Source organism: Pseudozyma flocculosa (genome assembly GCF_000417875.1).
Source record: "Pseudozyma flocculosa PF-1 unplaced genomic scaffold scaffold00018, whole genome shotgun sequence".
Classification (NCBI taxonomy): domain Eukaryota; kingdom Fungi; phylum Basidiomycota; class Ustilaginomycetes; order Ustilaginales; family Ustilaginaceae; genus Pseudozyma; species Pseudozyma flocculosa.
The window spans coordinates 91,930-116,939 of NW_006920886.1; the positions used below are offsets into that span (position 1 = coordinate 91,930).

At 65.8% G+C, this 25,010-nt stretch overlaps 9 protein-coding genes across 9 annotated transcripts in view; 5 read left to right on the forward strand and 4 right to left on the reverse strand.

The window, feature by feature from the left end:
- Positions 1–3,768, reverse strand: part of PFL1_05117 (uncharacterized protein) — a gene marked incomplete at both ends in the record, with an annotated part of 5,981 nt that extends 2,213 nt beyond the window's left edge. The window contains one exon of the mRNA XM_007882647.1: positions 70–3,768. Coding sequence (XP_007880838.1) covers positions 70–3,768 — 3,699 coding nt within the window. The remainder of the gene's footprint in view (positions 1–69) is intronic.
- A 2,687-nt stretch (positions 3,769–6,455) lies between these two features.
- Positions 6,456–7,388, forward strand: PFL1_05118 (uncharacterized protein; the record flags this gene model as incomplete). Its single annotated transcript, XM_007882648.1, has 2 exons — positions 6,456–7,312; positions 7,370–7,388. 2 exons carry the CDS (start codon positions 6,456–6,458, stop codon positions 7,386–7,388), a joined length of 876 nt encoding a protein of 291 aa, XP_007880839.1.
- A 130-nt stretch (positions 7,389–7,518) lies between these two features.
- Positions 7,519–9,210, reverse strand: PFL1_05119 (uncharacterized protein; the record flags this gene model as incomplete). The annotated part of the gene is made up of 1 exon (XM_007882649.1): positions 7,519–9,210. The coding sequence occupies one exon, from the start codon at positions 9,208–9,210 to the stop codon at positions 7,519–7,521; it is 1,692 nt and encodes a 563-aa protein (XP_007880840.1).
- Positions 9,211–9,747: 537 nt separating this feature from the next.
- PFL1_05120 (uncharacterized protein) lies at positions 9,748–10,197 on the forward strand (the record flags this gene model as incomplete). The annotated part of the gene is made up of 1 exon (XM_007882650.1): positions 9,748–10,197. One exon carries the CDS (start codon positions 9,748–9,750, stop codon positions 10,195–10,197), a length of 450 nt encoding a protein of 149 aa, XP_007880841.1.
- Positions 10,198–10,663: 466 nt separating this feature from the next.
- Positions 10,664–12,338, forward strand: PFL1_05121 (uncharacterized protein; the record flags this gene model as incomplete). The annotated part of the gene is made up of 3 exons (XM_007882651.1): positions 10,664–11,776; positions 11,898–12,104; positions 12,249–12,338. 3 exons carry the CDS (start codon positions 10,664–10,666, stop codon positions 12,336–12,338), a joined length of 1,410 nt encoding a protein of 469 aa, XP_007880842.1.
- A 3,019-nt stretch (positions 12,339–15,357) lies between these two features.
- On the forward strand, positions 15,358–16,007 carry PFL1_05122 (uncharacterized protein; the record flags this gene model as incomplete). Its single annotated transcript, XM_007882652.1, has 2 exons — positions 15,358–15,727; positions 15,871–16,007. The coding sequence occupies 2 exons, from the start codon at positions 15,358–15,360 to the stop codon at positions 16,005–16,007; spliced, it is 507 nt and encodes a 168-aa protein (XP_007880843.1).
- Positions 16,008–16,803: 796 nt separating this feature from the next.
- Positions 16,804–17,665, forward strand: PFL1_05123 (uncharacterized protein; the record flags this gene model as incomplete). The annotated part of the gene is made up of 4 exons (XM_007882653.1): positions 16,804–16,983; positions 17,110–17,250; positions 17,363–17,468; positions 17,571–17,665. 4 exons carry the CDS (start codon positions 16,804–16,806, stop codon positions 17,663–17,665), a joined length of 522 nt encoding a protein of 173 aa, XP_007880844.1.
- A 340-nt stretch (positions 17,666–18,005) lies between these two features.
- PFL1_05124 (uncharacterized protein) lies at positions 18,006–20,360 on the reverse strand (the record flags this gene model as incomplete). Its single annotated transcript, XM_007882654.1, has 1 exon — positions 18,006–20,360. The coding sequence occupies one exon, from the start codon at positions 20,358–20,360 to the stop codon at positions 18,006–18,008; it is 2,355 nt and encodes a 784-aa protein (XP_007880845.1).
- Positions 20,361–22,962: 2,602 nt separating this feature from the next.
- PFL1_05125 (uncharacterized protein) lies at positions 22,963–24,564 on the reverse strand (the record flags this gene model as incomplete). The annotated part of the gene is made up of 2 exons (XM_007882655.1): positions 22,963–24,398; positions 24,516–24,564. 2 exons carry the CDS (start codon positions 24,562–24,564, stop codon positions 22,963–22,965), a joined length of 1,485 nt encoding a protein of 494 aa, XP_007880846.1.
- Between the last annotated feature and the right edge of the window lie 446 nt (positions 24,565–25,010).

A 25,010-nucleotide genomic window follows, 5' to 3' on the forward strand; every position in this document is an offset into this window, starting at 1 on the left:
GCGGCCGCGGGTGCGGTGGTCGCGGCGGCTGCTGTAGGCGTTGGCGAGGCCGTCGTCGACCTCGGGCACCGCCTTGTCCATGGCGGCGCGCTCGATGACCGAGCAGGCAAGGTCGAGATTGTCCTGCATGATGACCAGGAGCGCCTGCTCCGGCAGCGTCTGCTCGGTGAAGCCGCTCGAGAGGAAGAGCGAGCGGGCGTGGGTCACCATGCTGATCCGCAGCGGCTCCTTGCAGGTGACGAGCGCCAGGCTGCCGGCCAGGTTCTGCGCCATCTGGTGGGCCGCCTTGCCCATCTTGCCCTCGTCGCCCTCCATGGCAAAATCCTTGGTCACCAGCTCGCGCGTCGAGATCGACGCAATCGTCACCGATCGCTCGACGACGGGCGCGATGATCTCTCGGATGGCGCGGTCGATGGCGATGTGGATAATCCGCTTGAGCGCCGCATTGTTGGCGAACAGCGTCAGCTGCGGGTTGATGACGATGTAGTTGCCCAGCGAGGCGAGCATCGAGACGAGCGTCTCGGTGTAGGCGGCGGCCGCCGCAGCCGACTGGCCCGGCTGCGTGCCGGAGCCGGCGGCCGCAACGGCAGCAGCGGCGGCGCTGGCCTTGGGGCCGACCTGAGGGGGCATGCCACGCTGTCCAGCGGCAAAGCCTCCCCCACCACTGGCGACCGACAGCCGCTCGAGGTCCTGGGCGAGGCCCGTGGCGGGCTGCTGGACGAGCTGCTGCTGCTGACGCTGCTGCTGCTGGTGGTGGTGTTGCTGCTGGTGCTGGTGCTGCTGATGCTGCAGCTGCTGCTGGAGCTGCTGTTGCTGCTGCTGCTGCTGCTGCTGCTGGAGCTGCTGCTGCTGCTGGAGGATCTCGACCGTGGGCCTGTTGCGCAGGATGGTGGTGGGCTGGATGTCCTTGAGCTCGACGCTGAGGCTCTTGCAGAGCACCTCGATCTCAAACTTGAGGTTGAGCTTGAGCTCGGCGAACTGGTAGAGCTCGACCATCAGGCGCAGCACCGCCATCAGCCACGGGTTGGGCGGCACAAACACCTCGGACCTGGCGCACTGCTCGAGGACCTTGCACACGAACGGGATGGCGACAATCAGCCGGTTGCTGTCGTAGCCCTGCACCAGCAGCTCCTTGAAGGCGATGTTGCGGTGGCGAATCGGCTTGTTGCGCGCCAGCGTGAGGCTGCCCAGCCACGAGCCCAGGTTCTTGAGCAGCGTGCGCTCCTGGGTCGACTGGACCGTCTTGTCCGAGTTGAGGAGCAGCTGCACCTTGGCCAGCGTCTCGTGCAGGATAAAGGCGAGCAGGCTCTGGCCGTTGAGCCCGTCGAGGAACTGCGCGTAGAGGCCGTGGTTGTTGGGCTCGATGCTGACGCGCTGGAGGACGAGGTAGGACGAGAACCACCGGAAGATCTCGGGCTTGATCAGGCGCTTGGCGTCGTGCAGCTTCGACTCGAGGTTGCTCGGCGACAGGTTGTTGACGAGGAAGAGGACGCGGTCCGACACGTCCTCCTCGGGCTCGCGCTGCTCGACCGTGTCCGGCACGCCGTCGACGTGGATCGCGGTGAAGGGCGGCGGCTTGTCGTCGTCGTCGACGCCACCGTTGCCGCCGTCGTTGGCCTGACCCTTGCCGGCGACGCCACCCTTGCCGTCCGGACCGCCGCCGGCGCCACCGCCCGCCATGGCCATGCGCACCAGCCGGACCACGTCCGGATGCGACTGCTGGAGGTGGGGCATCGAGAGGAGCGCCTGGCACAGCTGGGGCCACTCGGGCAGCCGGTTCTGGAAGCGCAGCAGCGCCTGCAGGCCAAACTTGAACATGTTCGAGTCCGACGGATTGCGCAGCGCGTCGAGGACGTAGCGGATGGCGATGCCGAGCGGGATGTAGTCGATCAGCTGGTGCTGGATGAGCGAGCCAAAGACGACGGCGGTCATGGCGAGCTCGCGCGGCGGGTAGTACATCTCGAACCAGCGGTACTCGTCGAAGAGCGTGTGGACCATGCACGCAAAGACCTGGTGGTCGCGCGGGTCGTCCGACACCTTGGTCCGCTGCAGGAGCGCGATGACGTCGTCGATGCTGATCTTCTCCTCGTACATCTTGCGGTACCAGCTGTCGGCCTCGTCGTGGATGTCCTGCGAGAAGGTGACGACCTGCAGGCCCGGCTCCTGCCCCTCGGCGCCCGGGGCGAGGTTCATGAGACGCGGGTGGAGCTGGAGGCAGAGGTTGCGCACCACCTTGAAAAAGTCGATCTCGTCGGGCGTCATGTTGTCGCCGTTGGAGCGCAGCACCTTGAGGAAGGTGGCCACCGTCTGGACGGTGAGCGGCATAAAATTCTGCTCCGCCTGCGGGTCCTGCTTGGCGAGGTCGTCCTTGGTCTTGCTGTCGAGGAACTCGAGCGAGGCGCGCACGAACTCGCCGCCGTGCTCGGCGATCTTGCTCTGCAGCCAGATGTCGAGGTTGAGGTATTCGCGGCGCGAGGCCAGCGCCGCCACGTCGAGCGCAAACGCAAAGGGGCGCTGGTCGAGGAGCGTGTCGAGGATCTTGACCTCCTGCGCCACGTCGACGAGCCGGGTAATGTTGATTGGGTTCTCGTCGTAGAAGCTGTGCAGCGCCGACAGGGTAAAGTCCTGGTTGGCCTGCCACAGGCGGTAGAAGACGAGCTGGTGGCTCGGGTGGCCCGCGAGGAACATGGCGACCAGCTTCGATGCCAGCTCGCTGTGGATGCGGTTCCACGGGTGGCCGATCTGGACGAGCCCCATGAGCACCAGCTCGGCGCTCGACTTGATCGCCTTTTCGAGCAGCTCGGTGACCACGGCCCGGACCGAAGGGTCGTCGGAGCCGGCGATCTGCGTGAGCGTCTCGACGAGGTCGAGCGAGTTCCAGGTGCTGCCCTGGACCGAGGCCGCCAGCGCCTTGACGGTGCCGCTGGCGCCCGACACGTCTTCGACCGTCACGATCCTCCGGCCGGGCAGCGCGGCAAACGAGAAGGCGTCGGCGGGGAGCGAGACGAGACCGTTGAGGATGCGCACCTGGCGCTGCTTGTGCGACCAGGCCCCCCACAGGCCCGAGACGGCCGGGGTCTGGCCCTGGAAGCGCGAGGTGGCGGACACGACTGCCGCGAGTCCACCCATCCGGTTGCTGGCCGGGATCTCGAAGCCCTCGGGGTCGTCGAGGCCGCGGACCACGCGGATCCAGGAGAGCTGCGGAAACGCCGAGCTCCAGCCGCGGACGAGGTTGCCAAAGTCGGTCACGTCGCCGCCGTTGAGCAGGTCGGTGTCGACCGAGAGGAGCGATGCGAGAAGCTCAGACGTCGATCGCTCGTCGGCCGAGCGCACCTCAAAGCGGTCGAGGATGGCGCGGACCACGTCGACGCTGGGCAGGCCGCTGGGGCCGAGGTCGATGAGGAACTCGGTGAGGTTCTTGCCGGGCTTCATGCGGAGGTTGGGCAGCGTCTGGCGGATGACGTGGGCGGTGGCCTCGGGGCCGATGCGCTCCGACACGGCGGCCAGCAGGCGCTGGCGGTGGGCGGGCTGGAGCAGCGGCGAGTTGGGCGGCGCCGCATCCGAGAGCAGCGAAGCCAGGAACGAAGCCAGCCGCTCGGGTGCCAGGGTGCCGTTGGGTCCGCCCTGCCTCAGCGCATCGAGCGCCGAGTCGAGCACCGACGAGGAGCCCGACGAGGCTGCAGCCGCTGCAGCTGCAGCAGCGGCGGCAGCGGCCTGGCCATCGCCGATCCCGGGCGGCTGCGGTGGAGGCGCAGAGCCGTTGACCATACTGACCGCCTCGGCGGCGAGCTCCTGTCGAGCGGTCGCAGAGGCTAGGGCAGAGGAGAGCGCGAGCTTTTGCTGGGACTCGAGTCCCGATGCCTCAAAGAGGCGTCCGAGCTCGACGGAGCTGAAGGCCTCGGTGCGCGGCTCGGCACGGTCGAGCGCCTCTACGAAGCGTCGGGCGAGTTCCGACCGGTCGGCTGCCCTTTGCAGCTGGCGGCGTAGGAACGAGTGTTGCAAGCGGCGACGGCCGCGAAGGTGTGCGCGAGCCTCGGTGTCGGCTTCGCCGCGGTGTGGGTCGTCGTCGTCGTGGCCGTCGCCGTCGTTGCGGACGTCGGCGGCGGCGGTGGCAGTGTCGGGGAGGCTGTCTTGGCCTCCGAATAGCACCTGCGAGGCGAGGTGCTGGATTAAGCAATTATAGAGCCCGTCTCCGAACCGGTCGCAAAGCTGTTGGTCGTTGCAGCAGGGGGTGCGGGAGGAGGCGTGGATCGCGCGCGGTCAGTCGTTTGTCCACCAGGCAAGCGGTCGCTGTTCGCGCAAGGGGCGAGGCCACGTACTCGTTGAGCTTCTTGCAGATGAAGCTCGAGATTCTCCTCCGTTAAAGTAGCAAGCAGGAAGCGGATCTGCCCCTCTAAAATGTCCTGGGTAGCGACGCTTGGCCCACGGGGCGTTGGACCGGGCGTCGTTGATATCGGTGCCGCTGTCGACGTCGTTTTGATGGGCTTGGGCGGCGCGGCGGCCGCTGTGCAGTGCCGTGTTGGGAGACACAGCCGGCTGTAGCGATCTGCTCCGAAATCCGAGCTTGTGCGCGTGCCGGGACGAGCGAGAGCTTCAGGTACTGCCGGGGGCGAGGGTAGAGCCGAGATGCGAGAGGCGGGATGCGAGGAGAGAGAGAGGGCGTAAAAGCGAAGAAGAGGGAGGTCGAGGCGAGATCAGCATATCGATGCTCGTCCGGTGCGATCGTTGTGCTGCCTATTGTGCAGCAGGCAGGCAGGACGGTGATGGGCGACGACGAACGGCTGCAGACGTCTGGCGTCTGGCGTCGGCACGCCTGGCACACTCACGCTTTCACTGGCGTCGAGAGGCTGCTCTCTCGCCACGTTGGCGCGTGCACCTGCAACTGCGCGTCTCGGCGACGGGGAACGCTGACCGCTTCCGCTGCTGCGTCGTGCCCGTCCAGCCTCGTGCTGCGGAAGACGACCACGAAGTCCAAGGCGGTCTCAGTTGGTGGTGCGCGAGAGGGCTAGGGTGGGTCGGTGAGGGTCGTGGAGTGATGGGACGGCCACAGTAGCAAGAGCTGAGCGGATCGCCTCTGCTGTCCCTGAACCTCGAGGTTGCGTCCGGAAGGCAGGGTTTCCGCAGAAGCTAGTCGCGGTGGCCGCAGCAGAACCGTCGCCTAAACCCTCAGCGGGGAGTGCAAGGACGATGATATCGCTGGCCGAACGGGTGAGGCTTTTTTTTTCCTCGGCCCGGACTGACTGGCGATGCGGCGAGCCTGTGAGGTGTCGCAGCTTGTCTCGGTGGGCGAGCCACGAGTGAGCGACCAGACAGCCGTGCCAGTGAGGCGAGTCGGATCGGAGTGGGTACCGACACCGGCCTGATGGAGGTGCAGGCCTCGGACGGGAGGGCTTGGTCGGATGGGTCGGGATCGGGAGCTGGAGCTGGTGGGGTGCGATCAAGGCCAGGTGGGTGGGTGAAAAGGCGCCTGTTGCGAGAGAGGGCTCGTGGTGAGCGGTAGCAGCGTAGCAAAGGGCGAGGATGAAGGTGCGGAAGACGAGGAGAAAGAGTGTTGGCGAATCGAGGTGCCGGGTGGTGCCGGGGTCGAGGGGGGATGAGGGAGAGAAGCAAGGAGAAAGGCGCACACTGACCGGCAGAGAGGAAGTCGGCAAGCGGAGGCGAGCGTAGCGCGGGTCAGAGCGTAGCAGCGTCGTGACTCTGGCGGGCGGGCGAGCGGGCGAGCGGGCGAGCGGGCGTGCGGGCTTGGCTGGCAGGCCAAGCCAGGCTGAGGCCCGCTTGTGATTTTTGTATTCGGCCCGCCCGCCTTGTATTTGCACTGCCGCAATTCAAGGCCAGGCCCATCCATTTTGTATTGGCGCCCGCCCACGCCGCGGTGATCGCTTGGGCCCTTGCTGGCCTCTGAGCGGGCAGGCCAGGCGGCTGCGTCGGGCGGGTGGCAGGGCATCGTTCGTCATCGGGAGATGAGGCGGCTGGCGGCCTTGGTTCGGCTCCGCTTGGGGCTTCCGCCAGTCGCCTCTCGGCCCGGCGGCACATGGCATGGCATGGCATGGCATGCCGGGGCCTGGCCACGCGCCCCGCTTCCGAAGGCAGAGAGAGGGCAGCGTACGGTACGGTGTTGATGCCCGCTGCTCTGCCACCATCAACTTTGCTCCGGGAGCCTCACCGCCGCCCACCACCTCTCCCTCCCATCTCGACGCCTTGCCCGCAATGTGGCTAACATCCTGAGTGTGCGCACGTCGAAGCGCACAATACTCCTGGCCGCCGTCACCCGCTCCTCTGCTCCATCGCCGTCATCGCCGCCGCCGCCCTGCTCTCTGCTCCGCTCCTTGCACCGCTCCCTACCTGCCACTGTGCCCTGCTCTGCTCCTGCTTTTGCACCTATACCCCCGCATTCAAGCTGCGACGGCCATCCGAGGCCGGCATACCCAGCCAGCCAGCCAGCCAGCCAGCCCGCCATGTCGTTCAGATCGGCGATGCTCGCCCTCGCCCTGCTGCTAAGCTGGCAGCAGCTCCTCTCGTCGTCCCCGTCCGCCTTCGCCTTTACCTTCCCCACCGAGGGCCAGGCGACGCTGACGCACTACACGCTGCCGAGCGACTACGTGGCATCGTGCGGTTGCGTCGGTCGATCGACCCACTACCCGACGGCAGCGCTCAACCGCCTCGCCTACGGATCCAACACGTCGTTCGCGCCGTCGTGCGGACTGTGCTTCGAGCTGCGCCTCGTTTCGACGCCCCTCGCGAACCCACCCCCTCCCCCCGACGATCCGGATGCGCCGTGGGGAGATGGCATCTTCTACCCCGACTCGGCCGTCGCATCGGGACAGACGCCCAGCGTCGTCGTCAAAATCACCGACCTCTGCCCCGGCGCCGGTGGTCCGTGGTGCAACGCCACCATGAACCCGGACGGCACCCTCGCCGGCAACCAGCTCGGATCCCTCGTCCACTTCGACCTCGCCTGGCCTTCCGTAGCCATACCCAACTCCTTCTTCCCCGGCGACCACGACTACGGCGTCTGGAACGTCAGCTACGCCGCCGTCAGCTGCGATCGATGGAAGGGCAATGCCGACCAGGGCGCCGTCGGCTCCGACTGGGACCAGCAGGACGCCGCGTGCTGCCCGCGCGACCCCGCCCCGTCTGGCACCGATGTCGTCTGCCCCGCCTACTACGACACCGTCGGCGATGGCACCGCACTAGTCCCAAACACCAGCAACATCCTCTCCAAGGGCAAGTCGAGCGCATCGTCCGCTTCACTCGCCACCCACCCGCTGTTCGGGCCGTCCTCCACGACGACAACGACGATGATGCTCGCCTGGTGGGCGGTGCTCTCTCTCCCCGCCGTCCTCGCCGCTCTGGCAGCGACGTCCGACAGCGGCTGCCTCTTCCTGTAGACCTTGCCCCGTCACCGCGAGTATACCCTGTTTGATTATCCGGATTGGCACAGCAAACCTGCTCTCATGTAACGGCAACAGCGATCTCGACTATCCCTTCATCGACCGTCGACCACCATCTCACTCTTCTTCAGCCCGTGCTCTGACTCCTTGCCGCCTCGACCTCGACCTCGGCCTCGGCCTCGGGCGCGACCTCCTCGTCCCTCCATTCGTACAGGACGACGGCGTCCGCCAGCTTCCTCTGCCACGGGTCCTCTTCCCATCGCCCACGCTGCAATGGCCTGGCTTCTTGCACTGTCGTCGCCGGCGACGATCCATCGACTTCCGGCGGTGTCGATGGTGCCTCAAATCCTAGCCAGATGCCCGAGTCGGCAGGCTTGCTGGCGATAATGATGGGCTCGATGGCTTCGAGATCCGGATCCCGCTCGTACGGCTCAGCCGACGCCTCGCGGGCGTCGTCGGCGGAAGTCGCGGCGTCGCCTGGCCGTTGCTGCTGGGCAAAGGGAGACTGGGAGCGACGCAGAAGGTGGATGACCCTTTCCGGGGCACCCATGCCGTACTCGACGTGGCCCAGTCCGGCGATGCACAGCGTCACATTGACGACCTTCTCGTCGCCGCCCGCCTCGGCTTCGACAAACCTCGACCGCTCCTCGGGGGTGGCAGGGCAGCCGCGCAGGATCCAGGCGGTGACGTGGGCAAAGTACGAGTCCTTGAGCGCCTGGGCGGGTGCGAAGCCCTTTGTCTCGGACGCCGTGGGGCGCAGCAGCCAGGTCGGGTAGATGTGCGAGCCGGACATGGACGCCATGGCCGACAGGAGCGGCTGGCTGGCCGAGCCGGCAGGCAGGGCCGGAAAGGTCGGAGGCAGGTCGGGCCGCATGAGTGACGAGAGATAGGCGCGATGGGCGGCGTGGAGCTGCGTGACGAGCGACCAGTTCGACAGCCTCGGCAGCAGGTGTGCCGACTTGGCCGTGGTCGTCCCTGGCGCTGTCGCGGTCGCTGTCGCTGCAGTCATCGGCTCCGTCGAGGTCGCGGCTGCGCCTGCGAGCCAGCTCTGCTCGTTGAGCTTGACGGCGTCGACCCCCTGGCGGAAGACGTCGCGCGCCCATCTGCGCGGTGGGAAGCCGCCCCAGATGGGAACCCGCAGCTCGCGGGCGAGGAGGAGCAGAGGCATGTAGTGCGAGAGGTCGAAGCCTTCCTGGCTGTTGGCCGAGTAGGCGTCGATGAGGCCCTGGGGCGCAAGGGAGCCGGAGTAGAACGAGTTGAGCATGGGCTGGTCCTCGACGGAGAAGTGTTCGAGGACGAGGTGGAGGCGGTAGAGGGTGCCGCGCTTGCCCGGGGTGCTGGAGAGGGAGGCGTGGCGGCAGTGGTCGTCGAGGGCCGAGAGGGTCTGGAGCTGGGCGCGGAGCACCTCTGGCTGGTGGTGCTGTTCGCCAAAGAAGACGAGGCGAGGCGGTGGGGGTGCGGGTTGGACGTCTGGCTCGACGGTGGGCCGGAGCAGGCTGGTGAAAGACGAGAGCAGGGCCTGCGGTGAGGGGACGAGAGAGTTCCAATCTACGTAGCGGGGCGGGCGGGGCTGCCGGAAGGTGTGGCTGCGTCGGTCGCCGTCGTGGGCGAGATCCGCATCGGCCGAGGACGAGGATGACGGGGCAGAGGAGTCATGCTCGGGCAGGGAAAACGAGTGGCGATAGCTGGGAAGGCCGTGCGCGAGGATGCGGGGCGGGGTGAGCCTGGACAGCATGGATGCTATCGAGGGTGGCGGGCGAGGCGATGGCGGTTGCGGTGGCATTGTCGCAGCTGCCTGTGGCGGATGTTGATCGGTCATTGAGAGGAGGGGGAAGCGCGAGAGCGAGCGAACATCTCTAGCGGAGCGATCCGAGGGTGGTGATGGTGGTGATCGCGGTGGTGGTGGTGGTGGTCATGTTGCGGGGTCAAGCCGAGACCGGGGCTGAGGTCAAAACGCGAGGCCAGAGGTCAAGGTGAGTCCAGGCCAGATCCACCAACGGCTTCGGCCCGACGCCGCCTCGCAGTCGAGGGGATCGGTCCAGGTGGAGGAGGTAGGTTGGGACGAGGTGCAAAGGCGGCGTCTGACCTGAGCTGGCGAGCCGGCCTGTTCGGATGCAGCCGACCTGCTTGCTTGCTTGCCTTTCTCGCCTGCCATGTGCCGCGTGGCACGCCTTGTCCGACTCCCGAGCCTTTGGCGGCGCTGGCTTCTTCTCTCGACCACTACCACCACCACCACCACCTGTTCTCCCTGCGCCGTCTCGCTCGCTAGCTCCTCGTCGTCTCTACTGGGCCGCTCTGACCCGCTCTTTGCCCACCCAGCCTGCAGACCCCGGTCGCACTGATCCACGTGGCCGACATGGCATCGGACCCGGCCCCTCGGCCACGCGCTGTCGCTAGCATGGCCCCGCTGGTCCGCCGCGACGAGGACGAGGCGTCGAGCCTGCTGCCCCTCTTCATCGTGCTCGCCATCTTTGTCGCCCTCGCCATCGCCTGGTTCGCACTCTCGTCGTGCATGGGCGACAACCTGCGCCGCTCCATCTCGCAACACATCTCGCGCCTCTGGGACCGCATCCGCGGCCGCTCCACCGGCCGTCGACGCGGTCGATACGGCCACATGCTCGGCGACGACGACGACGATCCCGAGGCCACCGCCTTCGACGTCACCTTTGACGATCCAGAGGAAGACCTCTACCGTCACCACAGCACCAACTCGCCCTCGCACCCTGTCGGCTATGACAACGACGACGACGACGACGCCAGCAGGCGCTACGAGGCCCGCCAGTCGCAGCAGCCCTACGGCTACTAGCTGGCCGTCTGCGTCGCGACGGAGCTGCTCTGCGCTCTCTCAGCATCCCTGTGATGAGTGGGACAGCAATTTGCGGAATCGCATGCATCCAAAGGGCAACGTTGGCGTCAGTTAAAAAGCGACAAACAAGCGCCTCGTGCGCTCCATCACGCTCAGACTCGGCAGCGGACGTCGACGCAGGGATCCCCGGCCACGTCGCCCGAGTCTTGCCGCCTTCGACCGGGAAGCGTACCGGCTGTACCACCGCAAAGGCAGCGTCGGCACGCAGCCTCGTCGGTCACCTCCGTGCTCGCTCGCTCGCTCTGGCTGACGACGCCGCGTTCCCTTGCTTGCTCGTTGGATTCCCTCCGTGGACCCTAGCCTAGCCCGGCTGATTCACCTTTTCCCTGCGTGACGGCCACCAGGGCAAGGGTCAGGCTCCAAGGGTGGAGGGGCCAGGAAGAAAGAGAGAACACCGTCGGCTCAGATGACAGGCAGGCACACCACGTCCAACAGAGCCAGCAGGCCAGCAGCGACGTTGACGTCGTCGTCGGCCCACGCGCGCACGCTGCAGCCGCCGCTGTCATCTTCCTGGCCGAGCCATCGCATGTCGTCGAAGCAAGCACCATGTCAGCGACACGCTCGACTCAGTCATCCGACAAGCAGCAGCGCCGAGCAAGGCAAGGCAAGGCAAGCAAACGTTCGACGCCCGGCTTGGCCTTGCCGCTCGATTGCGCCTCCCCAACGACGCCGGGCGGCCTGCCTGATGTACTTAAAGGGCAGTGGGCATCATCGTCCACCAGCCCTGCCCTCCCTCTACTGCTCACCATTCACACATCGCATTCGTCCGCCCATCCGTACCCCTCCCTCCGCCATCGACTTCTGCTCGACGACGACGCTAGCTACTGCTACCAACACCACCGCCATCAACCTAACGCTGCTCTGCCACCCCGACCCGACGCCCCCCTCCTCCAAGATGACCATGTCCGCTAGGAGCCTGCACGCCTCGACGCTCTTCGACCTGACGGGCAAGATTGCCCTCATCACGGGCGGCGGTACGGGCATCGGGCTGATGCAGGCGCGCACGCTGAGCCAGGCGGGCGCCAAGGTATACATCGTGGGCCGCCGGGCCGAGGTTCTCGACAAGAGCGCGCAGCTCTACAGCGAGCCCAACGCGCCCCTCGTCCCGCTTCCCGGCGACATTTCCAAAAAGGCCGAGTGCCTCCGCCTCGCCGACGAGATCTCGAAGCGAGAGGGCAAGCTCGACATCCTCATCTCCAACGCCGGCATCGTCGGACCCAAGAATGAGGGCAGCAACACGGCCGACCCCACGGGCCAGGCGCACCCGGAGCACCGCGAAAAGCTACCCGTCGCCGAATACGCCAAGCTGGCGCTCGAGGACAACGAACCGGAACACTGGAACGAGCTCTTCACCGTCAACACTTTTGCCAACTTTTTCCTCAGCATGGCCTTCCTCCCCCTCCTCGCCAAGGCTACCCAGGACACCAAGGGATGGAGCTCGACGTTCATCACCGTCGGCAGCATCTCGGGCATTACGAGCCAGAGCCAGCGGCACGTGGCGTACAACGCCAGCAAGGCGGTACGTGTCTCGTCTCGTCGTCGAGGATGGCCGAGCCGCAGTGACGCCCCCATTGACCCTTGACCTTGACCTGAACCGAGACTGACCGGCCGGTTTCCTTCCCCCTTCTGCCAACGTCCAGGCCGCCAATCACATGACGCGCCTGATCGGCTTCGAGGTGGCCGCATCGACCGACGCAAAGGTGCGCGTCAACGGCATCGCTCCTGGCGTCTTTCCGAGCCAGATGACGGCGAGCGACAAGGACGACGAGACCAACCAGTCGAGCCTGCGCGAAAAGATGCCCGAGCTCAACATCCCCGCCGGCCGACCGGGTCGCGACGAAGACATGGTACGTTTCCGGTCGCGTCGCCTCGCCCCGCCTTGGGGACCTCCCTCGGTCTCATCCCTTCTTGTCGCGGCCGACTGACCGCCCTCTCCTTTTGTCCTTGTTGCTTCACCTCGCCTTGTACCTTCTTCGTCTTCGGCTCATCAGGCATCGGCAACGCTCTTTGTCGTCGCAAACCAGTACCTCAACGGCCAGGTCATTCCAGTCGATGGCGGCTTCACCCTGACCGAGCCCTAAGAGCCGCAGCCGCAGCCGCCGCCATGCAATGCCAGCGGAGCTTCTCTGTCCTATCCTCTGCGTGATTGGTCCGTGTGAAGTGATGCATCGGAGCGGCGTCCTTGTCCACTTTGCGTCGATCAGTGTACCAATGTGGTCTCTTCGACAACGACGACGACGACGAGAGCATGGACGCAGGGCCGTCGCAACAGACGGACCAAGGCCATCATCACGTGCAGGCTGCCCTACACGTACTTCACTAGATGACCCGATAAGCTTTCGGGGCGTATCACTCTCTCGCTCTCGTTCTTCCTTTGTCGCCGGCGTCCTTCCTTCCTTCCCTGCCTACTGGATTGTTCGCCCCTTTGTCGGTGGAATCTCATTTGCCGCGACGCGTCGATATGTCCCTTTGTTGCGTTCTCCCCTCCCTCCGTCCCTGCCGTGGAAGGCGGACGCGCGCCGGGTATCGAAGTCCGAATGGCGTTTGTCGTCTCCTGGCGCTCTACTGAGCTTGCGATAGCATGATCTGGGCCCTATCGCCGACGCGGGGTCGGGAGTGCTGTCGAGTCGAGGTATCAAGCAGTCTGGCAGCTACAGGTGGCAAGCAGGAAGGCAAGCGGAGATGCGCTTGTCGCCAAGTCGGACGCCGCGGCTCGCAAAGAGCCTGCGTCTGCGGTCAAGGCTCTCGCCCTTGCCCGCCTCCTGCCAGCCCTGACTCCAAAGTCGCCGGGCTGCCCTGCCCTGACATGCCTTAGCCTGGCGTTGCCTTTGTTCTTCGGGAAAGCATTGCCGGACCGGGCAGATGTCAGCCAGCAAGCCTGTCCAGCAGAAAAGCGCGCGCTGCATACAAAGTCCGTTGCAGGCAGAGGGACGGTGGCGCCACCACCGTACCCTTTCCCGACGACGGCGAAGTACGTGCATGCATGCATACCCGGCCTTCGCTCAGATGACATCCGTTACCGGCCAGACGCTGCACAGCCTGCCGGCCGCGGGTCGCCTCGCCTCGCAACGCGTCGATATGAAGTCGACAAATGCCGCGGGGCGTCGACACCGTGCAGTCTAGCTGTCTGCAAGCAAAGCAAGCGAGGAAGACAAGCGCTTGCTTGCCTTGCTTGCCTTGCTTGCTTATTGCTTTGCAGCTTGCTTTGTGTGGACGTGCTTATCCGGCCGTGGGAACGCAACGCAAGGCGAGTGGGCGTAAGAGGCGGCGGCGACGGCGACGGCGATTGACGCGGGTGGGTCGGGACGTCGTTGTAGGTACATACGCACGCTCGGCGCCACCTTTGGCGCCCACGTATGTACAGTAGTAGTAGTTGTTTGGGACGAGCAGCGAGCGTGCGTGCGTGCAAGGGTGCGTGCGTATGGCACCTACTCGCCGTACGTGCATGGGCCCGACACCTGCAGACACTCGACGTGCAGCAGCAGCAGGAGGCCGCTCTACCCTAGGCCTACCCTGCCCAACGTACCGACCGACCGGCCGACCAACCGACCGTACCTACAGCGAGCAATCGTCCACGCTCGCTCGGATCGTACGTGCCGTTGCACGCGCACGGTCGCTCCCCCTCGCGCTCGCTGTTCGGCGTGGCGCTGCGTTGGTCCTGTTCCTTGCAATTGCTGCGCGGCGCTGCAACGTCGCCACCGGTCTTGGGCGGCCACGAAGAGGCCAGGCAGCAGCAGCCGCCCAGAGGGCCCAAGCAGCAGCTTTGAGGGCAGCGTTGTGCAAGACGGGGCCCGCCCTCGACGTCCCCCTGCGGGCGACGCCGACGCTTGCCGGCGGCGCCGAAACCTTGGGCGGCCTAGCCTGGATCATAACGGGCCACTCAGGCCGCCAAGGGGGTCGGGCCCCCTCTTTGTCACGTCGCCCCTCGGCCTGGATCCGCCCACTGGACGACAAAGGACCGCTGCGCTAGAGAATCGGCTGGTCCGCATGCCTCTCTGGTCCTCGCCGCCCCACCTAGTAGTGTAGACTCGAGCCGTCACGTAGGCCGGTCAAAGGTAGGCGCGGCGCGGCTCAACCTTTTTTTTCGCTACGCCGCGCCGGGCCGTTCCGAACGGTCAGGCAGGCGCCGTTCTTCTTGGCGTCTGGTTCAAAGTCAGGAGGAAGAGGAAGGCCCCCGAAGCACAGCAAAGCAGATCACTCCAAGAAAGAAAAGATCGAGGGCCCCGGCAGCCTGCCCACCGGTCAGTGGGCTGGTCGGTGGGCAGGCCTCTCTCTCTCTTGACGGTCCGAGCATCGGGAGGCGTTCCGCGGCCAGGCGTGGCGTGGCTCGGCGCGGCGCAGCCTGACCTGGCCGGGCCTGACCCGTCCTAGCCAGGCTTCATCTTGGCCCCGATGCTCAAGGTTCTGGCCGTTTGCCACGGCCTTGATCCCACGCACGTCTGCTGCTAGGCTCAGCCTGCCTGGCCGTGGCCTGTTGGCGGCTTGCTTCCTGTCTTGCTCACCGGGCCAGGACAGGACCAGCACCGCACCCAGAGATCGGGCGGGCGTCCGACTACTGGCCTCTCTGGGCGACTGGCCATCGCCGGTCGAGGGGTGGGCTTGCTGACATCGTCTGCATCCGCCACCGAGCTTCAATTCCTTCCTCACTTCCGTGCCTCACCTCGATCCTTCAGTCCCTCTTCCCAAGCCAAGCGCTGGCAGCCTCTGGTGCGCGCTTCGCCATACGCCAACCCCCTCCCGACCGTGACCTGGCCGAGGCGACGCCCTTTCCCCGCCACGGCGCTGCCATCGGCTGCAGCCATACCCGCCCTGCTGACCACCAACGCAGCACTCTTCTGTCGACATCGCAGCCAGGCCGATGGCTCACTACGCCGTGCACCGCCGCAGCCAAAGCTCGACACCTCCTGTCAGCCAAGGCGAGAAAACCAGGGGCAGGCGACACGCGACGTGAGTCAAGAAAGGCCAGCCCCCCCAGTCCTTCGCTCTCGCCTCCACCACGCCCAGGCTACTTCTTCTGCTCGCCACCCTACCACCTTTGCCATTCGATCCGCACCAGCCTTGGGCCCCGCTACACGTCTCCCAGCTACCGGTACCCCCGCCATGCCGACTGGCACTGCCGGCTCGCAATCGCAGCCAGCGTGCCAAACCGGCCAGGCGACTTGGAACCCAGAGCCCATCGGCACATTCGACGGCCACGAAGCATCCCGAGGCCCTCCTCTAGGCGGCAACGAAGCGACGAGCGACGCCGATGCCGAGCACGAGGTCGTCGACGATGACGATGCTATCCACCTCGTGCCGTACCCTGGGCAGGCGGGCCACGACACGTCGGTCGACCAGCCATCGGAAGCGCTACAGGCCGTGCAGCAGCAGACGCTCGTACTCTCTCAGCAGCCTTCCACGCCCCAGCGGCAGCCGCTGGTGCCTCTCGCCAACCTGGTCGGCACTCCAGATCAGCCGCGCGGCTTGACTCGTGAGTCCGCGGCATCTTCGTCGTGGATCAGGGGCTTGGTCATCAAGACCGGTGACCATCGCAACGGACCTGCACGGCCTAGCCAGTCGTGGCCGCCCTCCCTACGGGCATCGCCGCGGCTCGACCCTGCCCAGCGCCCACAGGCTCGAGATGGGAGGTCGCTCTCGCCGCAGGCCTACCTAGAAGCCGCGCAGCGCACAGGCTCGTTGGCACCGTCGTCAAACGGCCAGCGCACGGCTTCCATCAGGAGCGAGGCACTGCGGTGGCGAGCTTCGGATGACGGCATCGCCAAAGTGACGGCGCGCTCCGAGATGGATGCTCGAGACGACACGGCGCCACAAAGGCTCGCCGTGAGCGAGCGTGCGGATGGCGATAATGGCAACCGGCCAGCAATGCCTACAGAGACTGCGCAGACGCGAGCGGTGGCTCGCGACCACACAGACCATCTCATAGCCCGGGCCTCGCAGACTTGCCTGGGGTCGGACGATGCTCACGGAGAAGACGAACAGCTCAAGACGGAGCCAGCGACACCGGCGCCAGCTGGGCGGACGAGGGCGAGGACCCGGGTCGGCAGATCGACCAAGGCGAAGAAACCACCAACGCGCCCCGCAAGCACTCGCAAGAAGCCAGGTGCGAAAGATGTCGGCTCTTCGAGCGCCGGTACCAGCCTCGCCACCGTCGGCCGAGGCAGCTCGGGAACAGCAGGAGGTCCTATCGACTCCCCCTCCATACATAGAGGTTCGAGGCCACCGAGGAGGAGCAGCAGAGCCAGCGTCGCTGCGGAGAGCGCGACGGTTCGTGCTCCATCTAGCGAAGCTGGAGCCATCGGCACAACCTGCGGCGAGTTTAATTCCACAGAGCGGCAGGGGCAGCCTGACGATCTTGATGCACAGCACCAGCACCACCAGCATCGTCCGCAGTCACAGCAGCAGCTCGACCGGCATGCGCCCCGCAGTCGGACCGCATCGCACAACGACCAGGCGAGCGAAGCCACAAGCGCCGACATCGTTCCGCGACGCGATGCGCAGCCTCCCGCTGCAGACAACAGCACATTGGGCGGCAGCAGCAGCCTGACGATGGGACCATCGACGATCAGAGAGCCATGCCTCGACCTCGTCGATCCGCGCATCCTGACAGGTTCGTGGCGGCACAAGACGGTGTGGACCTTCTGGGACTGCCTTGCGCCGTTTGGCGCGCGCGACAACGACCTGCTTATCCTCAGCAACGACGGAATGGCGTTTCCGTGCGCCGACTTTGTGAGTCCGCCTCCGGGGTTGCAGCAGACCGTGCCCGTTGCGGGCGCTGATCTTGCGCTACTGCAGGACGGCCTTGCTGACGCCGGATCTGCACCTGTCCATGCCCCCCGACGCCGCCTTCGGCAGAACCCGTACATGCACTCCGAGGTGCTCCAGCGGTCCACGCAGAACCCGCGTCCCGAAGTGACTCGGATCCTGCAGCACAGCCGCGAGGAAAACGAGCTCATCTTTGGCTTCCAGCCGCAGCCGGCTCTGACGGTTGACGAGGTGAGGCAAAGCAAGGCGTGCAGACCAACGGCGCAGCTACAGCTGACATGTCGCTGAACCCATGCCGCTCTTGTCCGACTTCATGCCCTCTGGCCGAACGCTTACCCCACAGGACTGGCGAGCCACGAACCTGCTTCTCCTTCTCGTCCATCCGATCCCGGCCCTGTTCCTGCCTGATCGGGCCACGGCGTCCCTGGCGCTCCGGCTCGGCTTCGACTGTGAGTGGCGAGTTGCCCAATCCCGTCGCGATGCCGCCCATTCTCTCAGACGTCGAGCTGACGAGGTACCGTCGCCTCGCCCGCCCGCGACTCGCCGGCCAGACCAAGTATCGACGGCGATCCAAACCGCGCTCCGGCGCCTGCGCGAACTCGACGAGATCGAGCGATCCGAGGCAGTCCGGCCGCCAGCGCCCTGAGCAGCCAGTCGGGGTCGGCTGCAAAGGACGGCAGGACCGCCTCGATGGCACGAGGGTGCGTTGCAGATGGACAATGGGCACAAAGGGGACAAATGCAAGACCTCGAGGGACGTCGGTGAAGCGTCGGGAATATGGATACAAGGGACGGGGGCGAGGGACGAGGACAGGAAGGAGAGGAAGGCCAGAGCGGGAGGGGAGGGAAACAGAAGCCAGGGTGAAGGACGACGATCGAGGCCGTCGTGGCAGATGCACGAATCCACAGCAATGCAATGCAAACCAACCAGGCCAGCGTGCTGTCCGATCCCGCCGTCGCCGCCGTCGCCATCGGTGTTCGACGATGTCAACGACCCGAGATCCAGGCCCACCAGCCATTCTCGCCGGAACCAGATCCAGAGCCAGAGGCGGCGTTGCGGCGCGTATTGTCCTGGAGGTCACGTTCGTACCTCTCCTCGTCCGTCGTCGTCGTGGGGGTGCGGGAGGAGGAGGCGGAGGCAGTGGGGTTCTGAGCCGAGAGTGGGGTGAGGAGGCCACGGTCTCCCAGCATGCCCAGGACGGCATTGGCGATGGCGTGGGTACGTCCGCTGCCGCGGCGCGCACCCATGCTCCCCGTACCGCCCAGGGCGCCGCTGCCATTCTCGAGCCAGCTATCCCGGTACGCCGGCGTCGCCCCGTTGGCGTTGGCGTTTGTCGCTGCTGCGGTGGACGAGGAAGTGGAGGAGGAAGAGGAGGTATAGGGAGGAGGGGAAGGGGAACGTCGACCCGATTCGACGGCAGCTCGAAGCGTCTCGATGCGCTGGTTGGTCAAAGACGACGGCACAGTCGGGAAATACGACGATGACGACGACGACGAAGACGAATTCGTCGCCGTCGCCGTCGCCGTCGCCGTACCGTTCGCCGACGCACCCTGGCCCCGGGAGGAGGTGCGGTGCGCGCCGCCGCCGTCGTCGGACGAGTGCAGCGAGTGCATGGAAATGTCGAGACGGTGCGGCGTCGGCGGGTTGGGCGGCGAGCCGATCGACGACTCGGACCGCCGAGAGGGAGACGGGTCGCGCAGCGACGAGGATCGGATTGGCGTCCCGCCGCGAGCGCCGAGGGCATGCGACGACGATGACGACGCCTGTTGCTGCTGCGTCGCCGTTGCCGTCGTCGGCGCCGGTCGACCAGAGCGACCACGGGCGGCCGCAGATGACGAAGACGGCACCCGCTCGTCGTACGGTGAGACGGGCGGAGGCGGCGTCACGTTCTCCCTCGCTCCCGGCGCACCTGCCCCCGCACCCGCGCCGCCGCTGGTCCCCTGCCCCGTCTCGATCAGGATGCTGCCGCGCTCCTGCCCGTAGGCCGGCGGAGGGGCCAGAGTGCCTACCATGGGCGCGAGCCCCCACTTCTTCACATTGGCCTCGATAAAGACGAAGCCGGCCTGGCCGAGGTTGACGTGGACCTCGCACGCGCCGTCGGCGCCTACCGTGGGGAAGAGGTTGTACCGGTTGAGGCCGATAAAGGCGTCCTCGAGCCTCTTGCCGTTGCGCGTGAAGAAGACGGTGCCGGTGCGCGGCCGGTAGCCGATGCCGATCACGTCGCCCTGGCCGTAGGCGGGGCCGTAGGACTGGGCGGCGAACGGGTAGTTGTGGCTTTTGAAGCCGTCGGCGCTAAAGTAGCCGATCGAAAACTTGTTCCAACCGGGCAGGCGAAACGTCGGGTAGGGCTTGGTGGTGAGGCCGAGGGCGACGTTGGTGCCGTCGGGCTTGTTGAACATCTTGGCCTCCCAGTAGTAGACCTCGTTGACCTTGGGCAGCGGCAGGTTGGACTGGACGCAGCAGCCGCCGCCCTCGCTCGGAGCCATGCCCTCCCCATCGGCGAGGAAGGTGATCTCGGTGCGGGCCTCGACAAAGACGCTCGGGTTGCTCTCGTAGTCCGGGTCGAAGCTCCACGCGCTGACGCCCTTTTCCTGGATGCTGAGGAACTGGCTGAGGGTAATGTCGGTGCTCTGGGAGCCGGGCGGGTACGAGAGGGTCCAGTCCTTTGCGCGTGCGTAGCCCTGGCGGACGGGCGGGTCCTGGAGCTCGAGCCAGCGCTGCTCGACGCCGTCGAGGTAGCCCTGGCCCTCGAGGGCCTCTTCGCGTCCGACGTCGACGGGCCCGTCCGAGTCGCCGAGGGCGATGCGGGCCCGCCTGCGAACGACGATGACGAGGATGATGAAGAGGAGCAGCAGGAAGAGGAGCGTCGAGAGGAGGATGAGGAGCGGTAGGATGAGGGCGAGGGTGTCGTCGCTGTTGCTGTTGCCGCCCTGGGGCGGCCGGCGGTAGATGGGCTCGCCGAGGTCGATGCCCCCTGCCGGCGGCATGGTGATCTCTGGCTGCCAGAAGCGCTGGCGGCCGTCCTGTGCCGACCAGGCGGGCACGGCTTGGTGCAGGCCTTTGTCGGATGCGCGGGCGTCGGTGCTCAGCACGAGGAGATGGCCGTCGAGGGACTCGTAGATGCGGTCATGGCTGTCGGAGGACGATGCAGATGAAGAGAAGTCGGTGTAGTAGCGCCAGAACGGTGGTGCTGGCGAAGAGGCGCTCGATGTGGCGGAGGAGTGGTCCGCATGTGGACCTTTTGGCGCCTGGGGCTGGCTCGAAGATGCGGAATGCTGCTGAGTGGTGAGCGGAAGCAGATCGGGCCGAGAGCGGCGCTGCACATCGCTCACAGCAGCCATGATGGCGCGGATGATGAACGGACGAGCGAGGAGACGGTAATGGGAAGCTCAGGGGCGAGTCTGGGCACGACCGGAGGGGGTGGGGCCGCCGATGCGGCGGAGTGGGCAGCCCTGTGCTCTGGATCGGATGGTTTGCGACGGGCTGGTGCTGATGCTGGATGCTGAAACGGTGTCGGAGCCAGTGCGGCTGTACAAGCGGCGATGACCGTAGTCGTGGTCGGAGACGGTGCAGAGCGTCGGGGAAGAGTGCCGACGGATTGACGCCGGGCGATGGCAGGTGTGGCGAGCACGAGCGAATGGCGGCAGCACCGCAAGTGGAGGCTTTGGGGCGGTGCAGGCGGGCACGACCGTTGGCGTCCAATCGTCGGATCGCGGGCCGAACGATGCAGGCCAGGTATCAATCGAGTGGCGAGACAGTGGACTGGCAGCGGTGACGGGCCGCTTCCGAAGGGCAGTAGGGTGATGTCTTGACGAGAAGGACTGTAAGGTAGGGGATGCTGGTGGTGGTGCTGACGACGTCGGGGAGCGAGTCAGGCGGGCCACGGCTTGGCAGCCAGCCAGCCAGCCAGCCCGGGTAGCGTGGTCGGTCAGCGGCAGCCAGCGAGGGCACGGCACGCCTCAGCCCGACAGGCCAAAGCCAGCCAGGCACTCCACCAGTCTCGACCTGCCCGGATGCGGAGCGTGGCCTGACCAGGCGTGGGTCGCCAGCCGCCTTGGGCCCCACGGCCAGCACACGCTCAATTGCAGCCCCAGACGCAGGCACCTGCATGTCGTAGGCACCCCCGCCCACCTCCAACAAGGCTGCTGGCTGGCTCGCTCGCTCGCAGGGCAGAGACCAGCTCACCAGCTCATCATCCTGCCTCTGCCTGCCACTTTCCTTCATAGTGCTGCCGCAGCCCTGACACAGCACCAGCATCAGTAGTAGAGTGTGTGTGTGTGTTTCAGTGAGCAGATGCAGATGCTCTGTTGCAGCATCCAGGTTGACTGTCTCCAAGCCATGACAGGGCAATTCATCTGATACAACCAAGAGCAATGCAACCGTGATGCAAGCACACACTGCACTGCTGGCACTGCTGTAACACCAGACCTCAAGGGCTTGACAGTTTGCCTGGGCCCCTGGACACATGCCAGCATCAAGTAGCTGTTGGCAGTATGATGCTTGTCAAATGATTGTTGGGGTAAGGTGGAGCTGGCATGCATGCAAGCAGCAGTAGGTGGTCCTCTGCAACCTCCTGGATGATTGCACACCTGCATGCGCTGCCGTAGACCAGAAAGGTGGCCTCAACAGCCTTGAGGTCCACCCAAGCGATGCCGGCAAAGATTCGCTTGGCACGCTCGGCGAAGTCAGATGGCGCCCACCCCTTGCCACCCTTCGGACCCGAGCCGGCCCAGGCACCTTGCCTGGCCAGCTCGTCCTGAAAGGCTTCGAAAATTGCTACCGAGCACTCCTGCCCAAACACTGTACGGGTGTGCTCGTCAGGAGGGTGCTGGCGGAACCGGTAGACCTCCTGGGCCACCTGGCAGGCCCAGAAGGGCTTGGTGGCCTCCCAGGTGTAGGCCGCCGGGAGGTCCCCAGAAAAGCAGGTCGTTGGGCTTGGCCACCACCAGGAACCTGCGGCTGGCCAGCGGTGAAGCGACGACCGCGTGGGCCATTGCATTTATAATGTCGGTTGGTAGGTAGCGGGCCCAGCGGTGGACCGGCGGTGGCTGCTTCCGTTGCACCTGCACCAGTGCCCCTCTCTTTTGCTCTTCACTGCCTCCTCTCTGTACTCTGCCCTGCATCTCCAATACAACAACAGCTGGATATCATCTCTGTCTGGCAGCTTCCTGCAGTCTTGGTCCCACATTGATGCCTCTATCCCTCTGTTCATCAGCTCTGCCTCTACAGATGAGGTAAACATCACCACCTCATCTTGATATGCTGATCTCCCTTGTTGTCAGGACACTGGCTGCATCAAGAGAGGTGCAATGTCACTGGAGTGCTGAAGGTATCCTTGAGAGGGAGTCAGGTCTGGCTGTTGACCATGACACAACAGCCCTCCAGGCTGCTTTGGACTCTTGATGCAGCCCCACCCCCACTCCACTCCTTGAGCTGATGCAATTTTATTGTATTTTCGCGAATAATGCTGGACACCTTCTTGCAGCTGCTGGCCGTCTGAGCAATGAGGTTGAAGCAGGGCCGTTGAAGCATGCACAGCCATCAGCCCTTTGAAGCAAGCTCGCAACATCATCAACGAGGACCTACAACAACAAGCGACAACATCAACAAGCGACAAACAACAGCAAGAACAGCCAAGCGTGCGCTCAGCACCGTTGCTGAGATGGGTTAAGAGATCGCTGGAGTGCTCGACTCAGCGATTCGAGAGAGGATGGATGAGTGGATACAGTTACATTCACTACGAGATACAAGGGTGTTAGTACAGTTTCGTCCGGAGGGGTGGGGGGGGGGGGGAAGAGGGGGGGGCGAGGTGGTGGCTTCGCTGTCCATTCGAACATGCGGGTTGGATGGAACATGCGATGGAACATGACTAGTGGTTCGGAAGAACAACCGTGCGAGCACAGGGGTGGGTCGAGCGAGGAGAGGAGGACACGAAGGGGCCCATCAAGCTGCCACCGCACCGCTGTCGACCTGCTGCTGCGGCTGCGGCTGCTGGTCCACCGCAACAGAGGAAGGCTCAGACACGGCGGGAACGGCCCTCGTCTCCGCTGCGGGCGTCTGCTGGCTGCGCTCCATCGACGCCTCGACAACGCCGCTCTGGCCCTCCCTCTCGGCCCTCACGGCGGCAGCGGCGGCCGCGGCGGCGACGGCGTTGAGGCGATCCTCGCCCTCGCCCTCGCCATCAACCTCGCCCTGGCCTTGGCCCTCTGCGTCCTTGTCGTTTCCGCCGAGCTGCTTCGACGCCGACATCTCGGCATCGTGTGCGTCGAGATCAAGCCTGGGCGGTGGCGGGCCGGCGACGTGGCCACCAAGCGCAGCCAGGGCGACGCGGAGCGAGTGGTTATCCTGCCTGAGCCCGTCGATGGTGATGAGGGCCTCGCGCAGCTTGGCCTTGCTCTCGTCGGCCGTGCGGAGCGCCTGCTCGCACATCGCCGCCTTGCCCTCGAGCTCCTTGACGTACTTGTCCCTGCGCTCGCGGAACGCACGCTGCGCGGCGCGGTTCTGTGCGGCCCGCTTCGACGTCGAGAGCTGGCGGGCAGGCTTCGAGGGCGAGGCCTGTGTCGCATCCGCGCCACCGTCGGCCCCAGCATCCGCGCTGGCACTGCGAGCGCTGGTGCCGCTGGCGCCACCGGCTGTGGCAAGGGAGGCGTGTGCAGGATCAAGAGGCAACGTCGGCGAGGTCTGGATGTCCCGAGTGCTGTCGCTCTGCGGCACGGCGACACCGGGAATGGTGCCCGGCGCAGCGGCGCTGACGGCGGGCTCGACTGGGGCGCTCGACGATGGGGGCGCCGGCGCCGGTGGAGGCGGCGACTGGTGCCACCTTGCGTCGTGCTGGTTGAGGTTCTCCCAGGGCTGACCAAAGTGCATGCCGCTCCCAGCGTCGTTGGGTCCGGACGGGCTCTGCGCCTTTTGCGCCTTGGGCCCGCGGGCGCTGCCACCCTGACCACCGCCAGAGCCGCTCCTCTTGCGCGATGCCGTGTCAATGCCATCGCCACCAAAGGGGTGCGCCAGTCCGCCCTCGTCGCCGCCATTTGTCGGGCCGTGGCCGTCAGCATGTTCGCCGTCCGCCTGGTGGTCGTGGTGCTGGCCATGGTGCTGGTGCTCGTGCTGGTACTGCTCGAGCTGCTGCTGGTACTCATGATGCTGCGCCGACGCTGCCTGTGCCAGCTGCATCACGGCCTCGAGCGCCTGGACGTCGTCGTGGGTGGCGTCGCCGCCACCGTCGCCGACGCCGCCTTCTTCCTGGCCGGGGATTCCGCCGTGCTGCTGCTGGGGCGAATGGGCGGCCTCCGCTTCGCCCTTAGCGGTGGCGCCCGCCGCTGCGTCATTGCCGCCGTTTGCATCTACAGACGGATCGATTGAGTGGGTGTAGTCGGAAGCTGCCGAGACGGTCGGGTGTTTGGGGAGACAAGTCAAGGTTACGTGGTGATTAGTCATGCTGGACCCTCCTTCCGGGCCAGGGCTGCAAAGGCTGCAGGGGCCAGAATGGCACTCACCATCGTAGTCGTTGCTGGTGGTGGTGAACCTCGTCTCCTCGTCCATCATGGTGGTGACGGCGACGGCGGCGAAAGAAGCGTGGAAGGGCTGCCGGCGGGTGGACCGGGCGGGCTTCCGCAAGGCGGAGTGTGGGGGTGTGGGCTTCTTTATTGTTGGCCGACGCGAGAGCGGGCCACGCGCGACGTGTAGGTGGTAGAGAATATGCGCCGTTCGCCGGGAAGTGCGAGTTGGCCTGTGGGAGCTTGATAGGAGTAGAGATATGCTGGAAGTGGCGACGGATGGCGTCGGTGCGTTGGTATGGATGGGCAAGGTGGTGGTGGTGATGGTGGAGGAGGAGGGGAGGAGGGAGAGCCGGATGCGCGTGACGAATGCTGAGTCACCTTCGATCCAGAGGGCAGGCAGGCCAGGCGAAGCCAGGCACGGTAGGTCGGGCACACCTCTTTGGCCCGAGATCCGAGCTGAGGCAGCCCAGTATACTCGGCCGAGAGAAACCG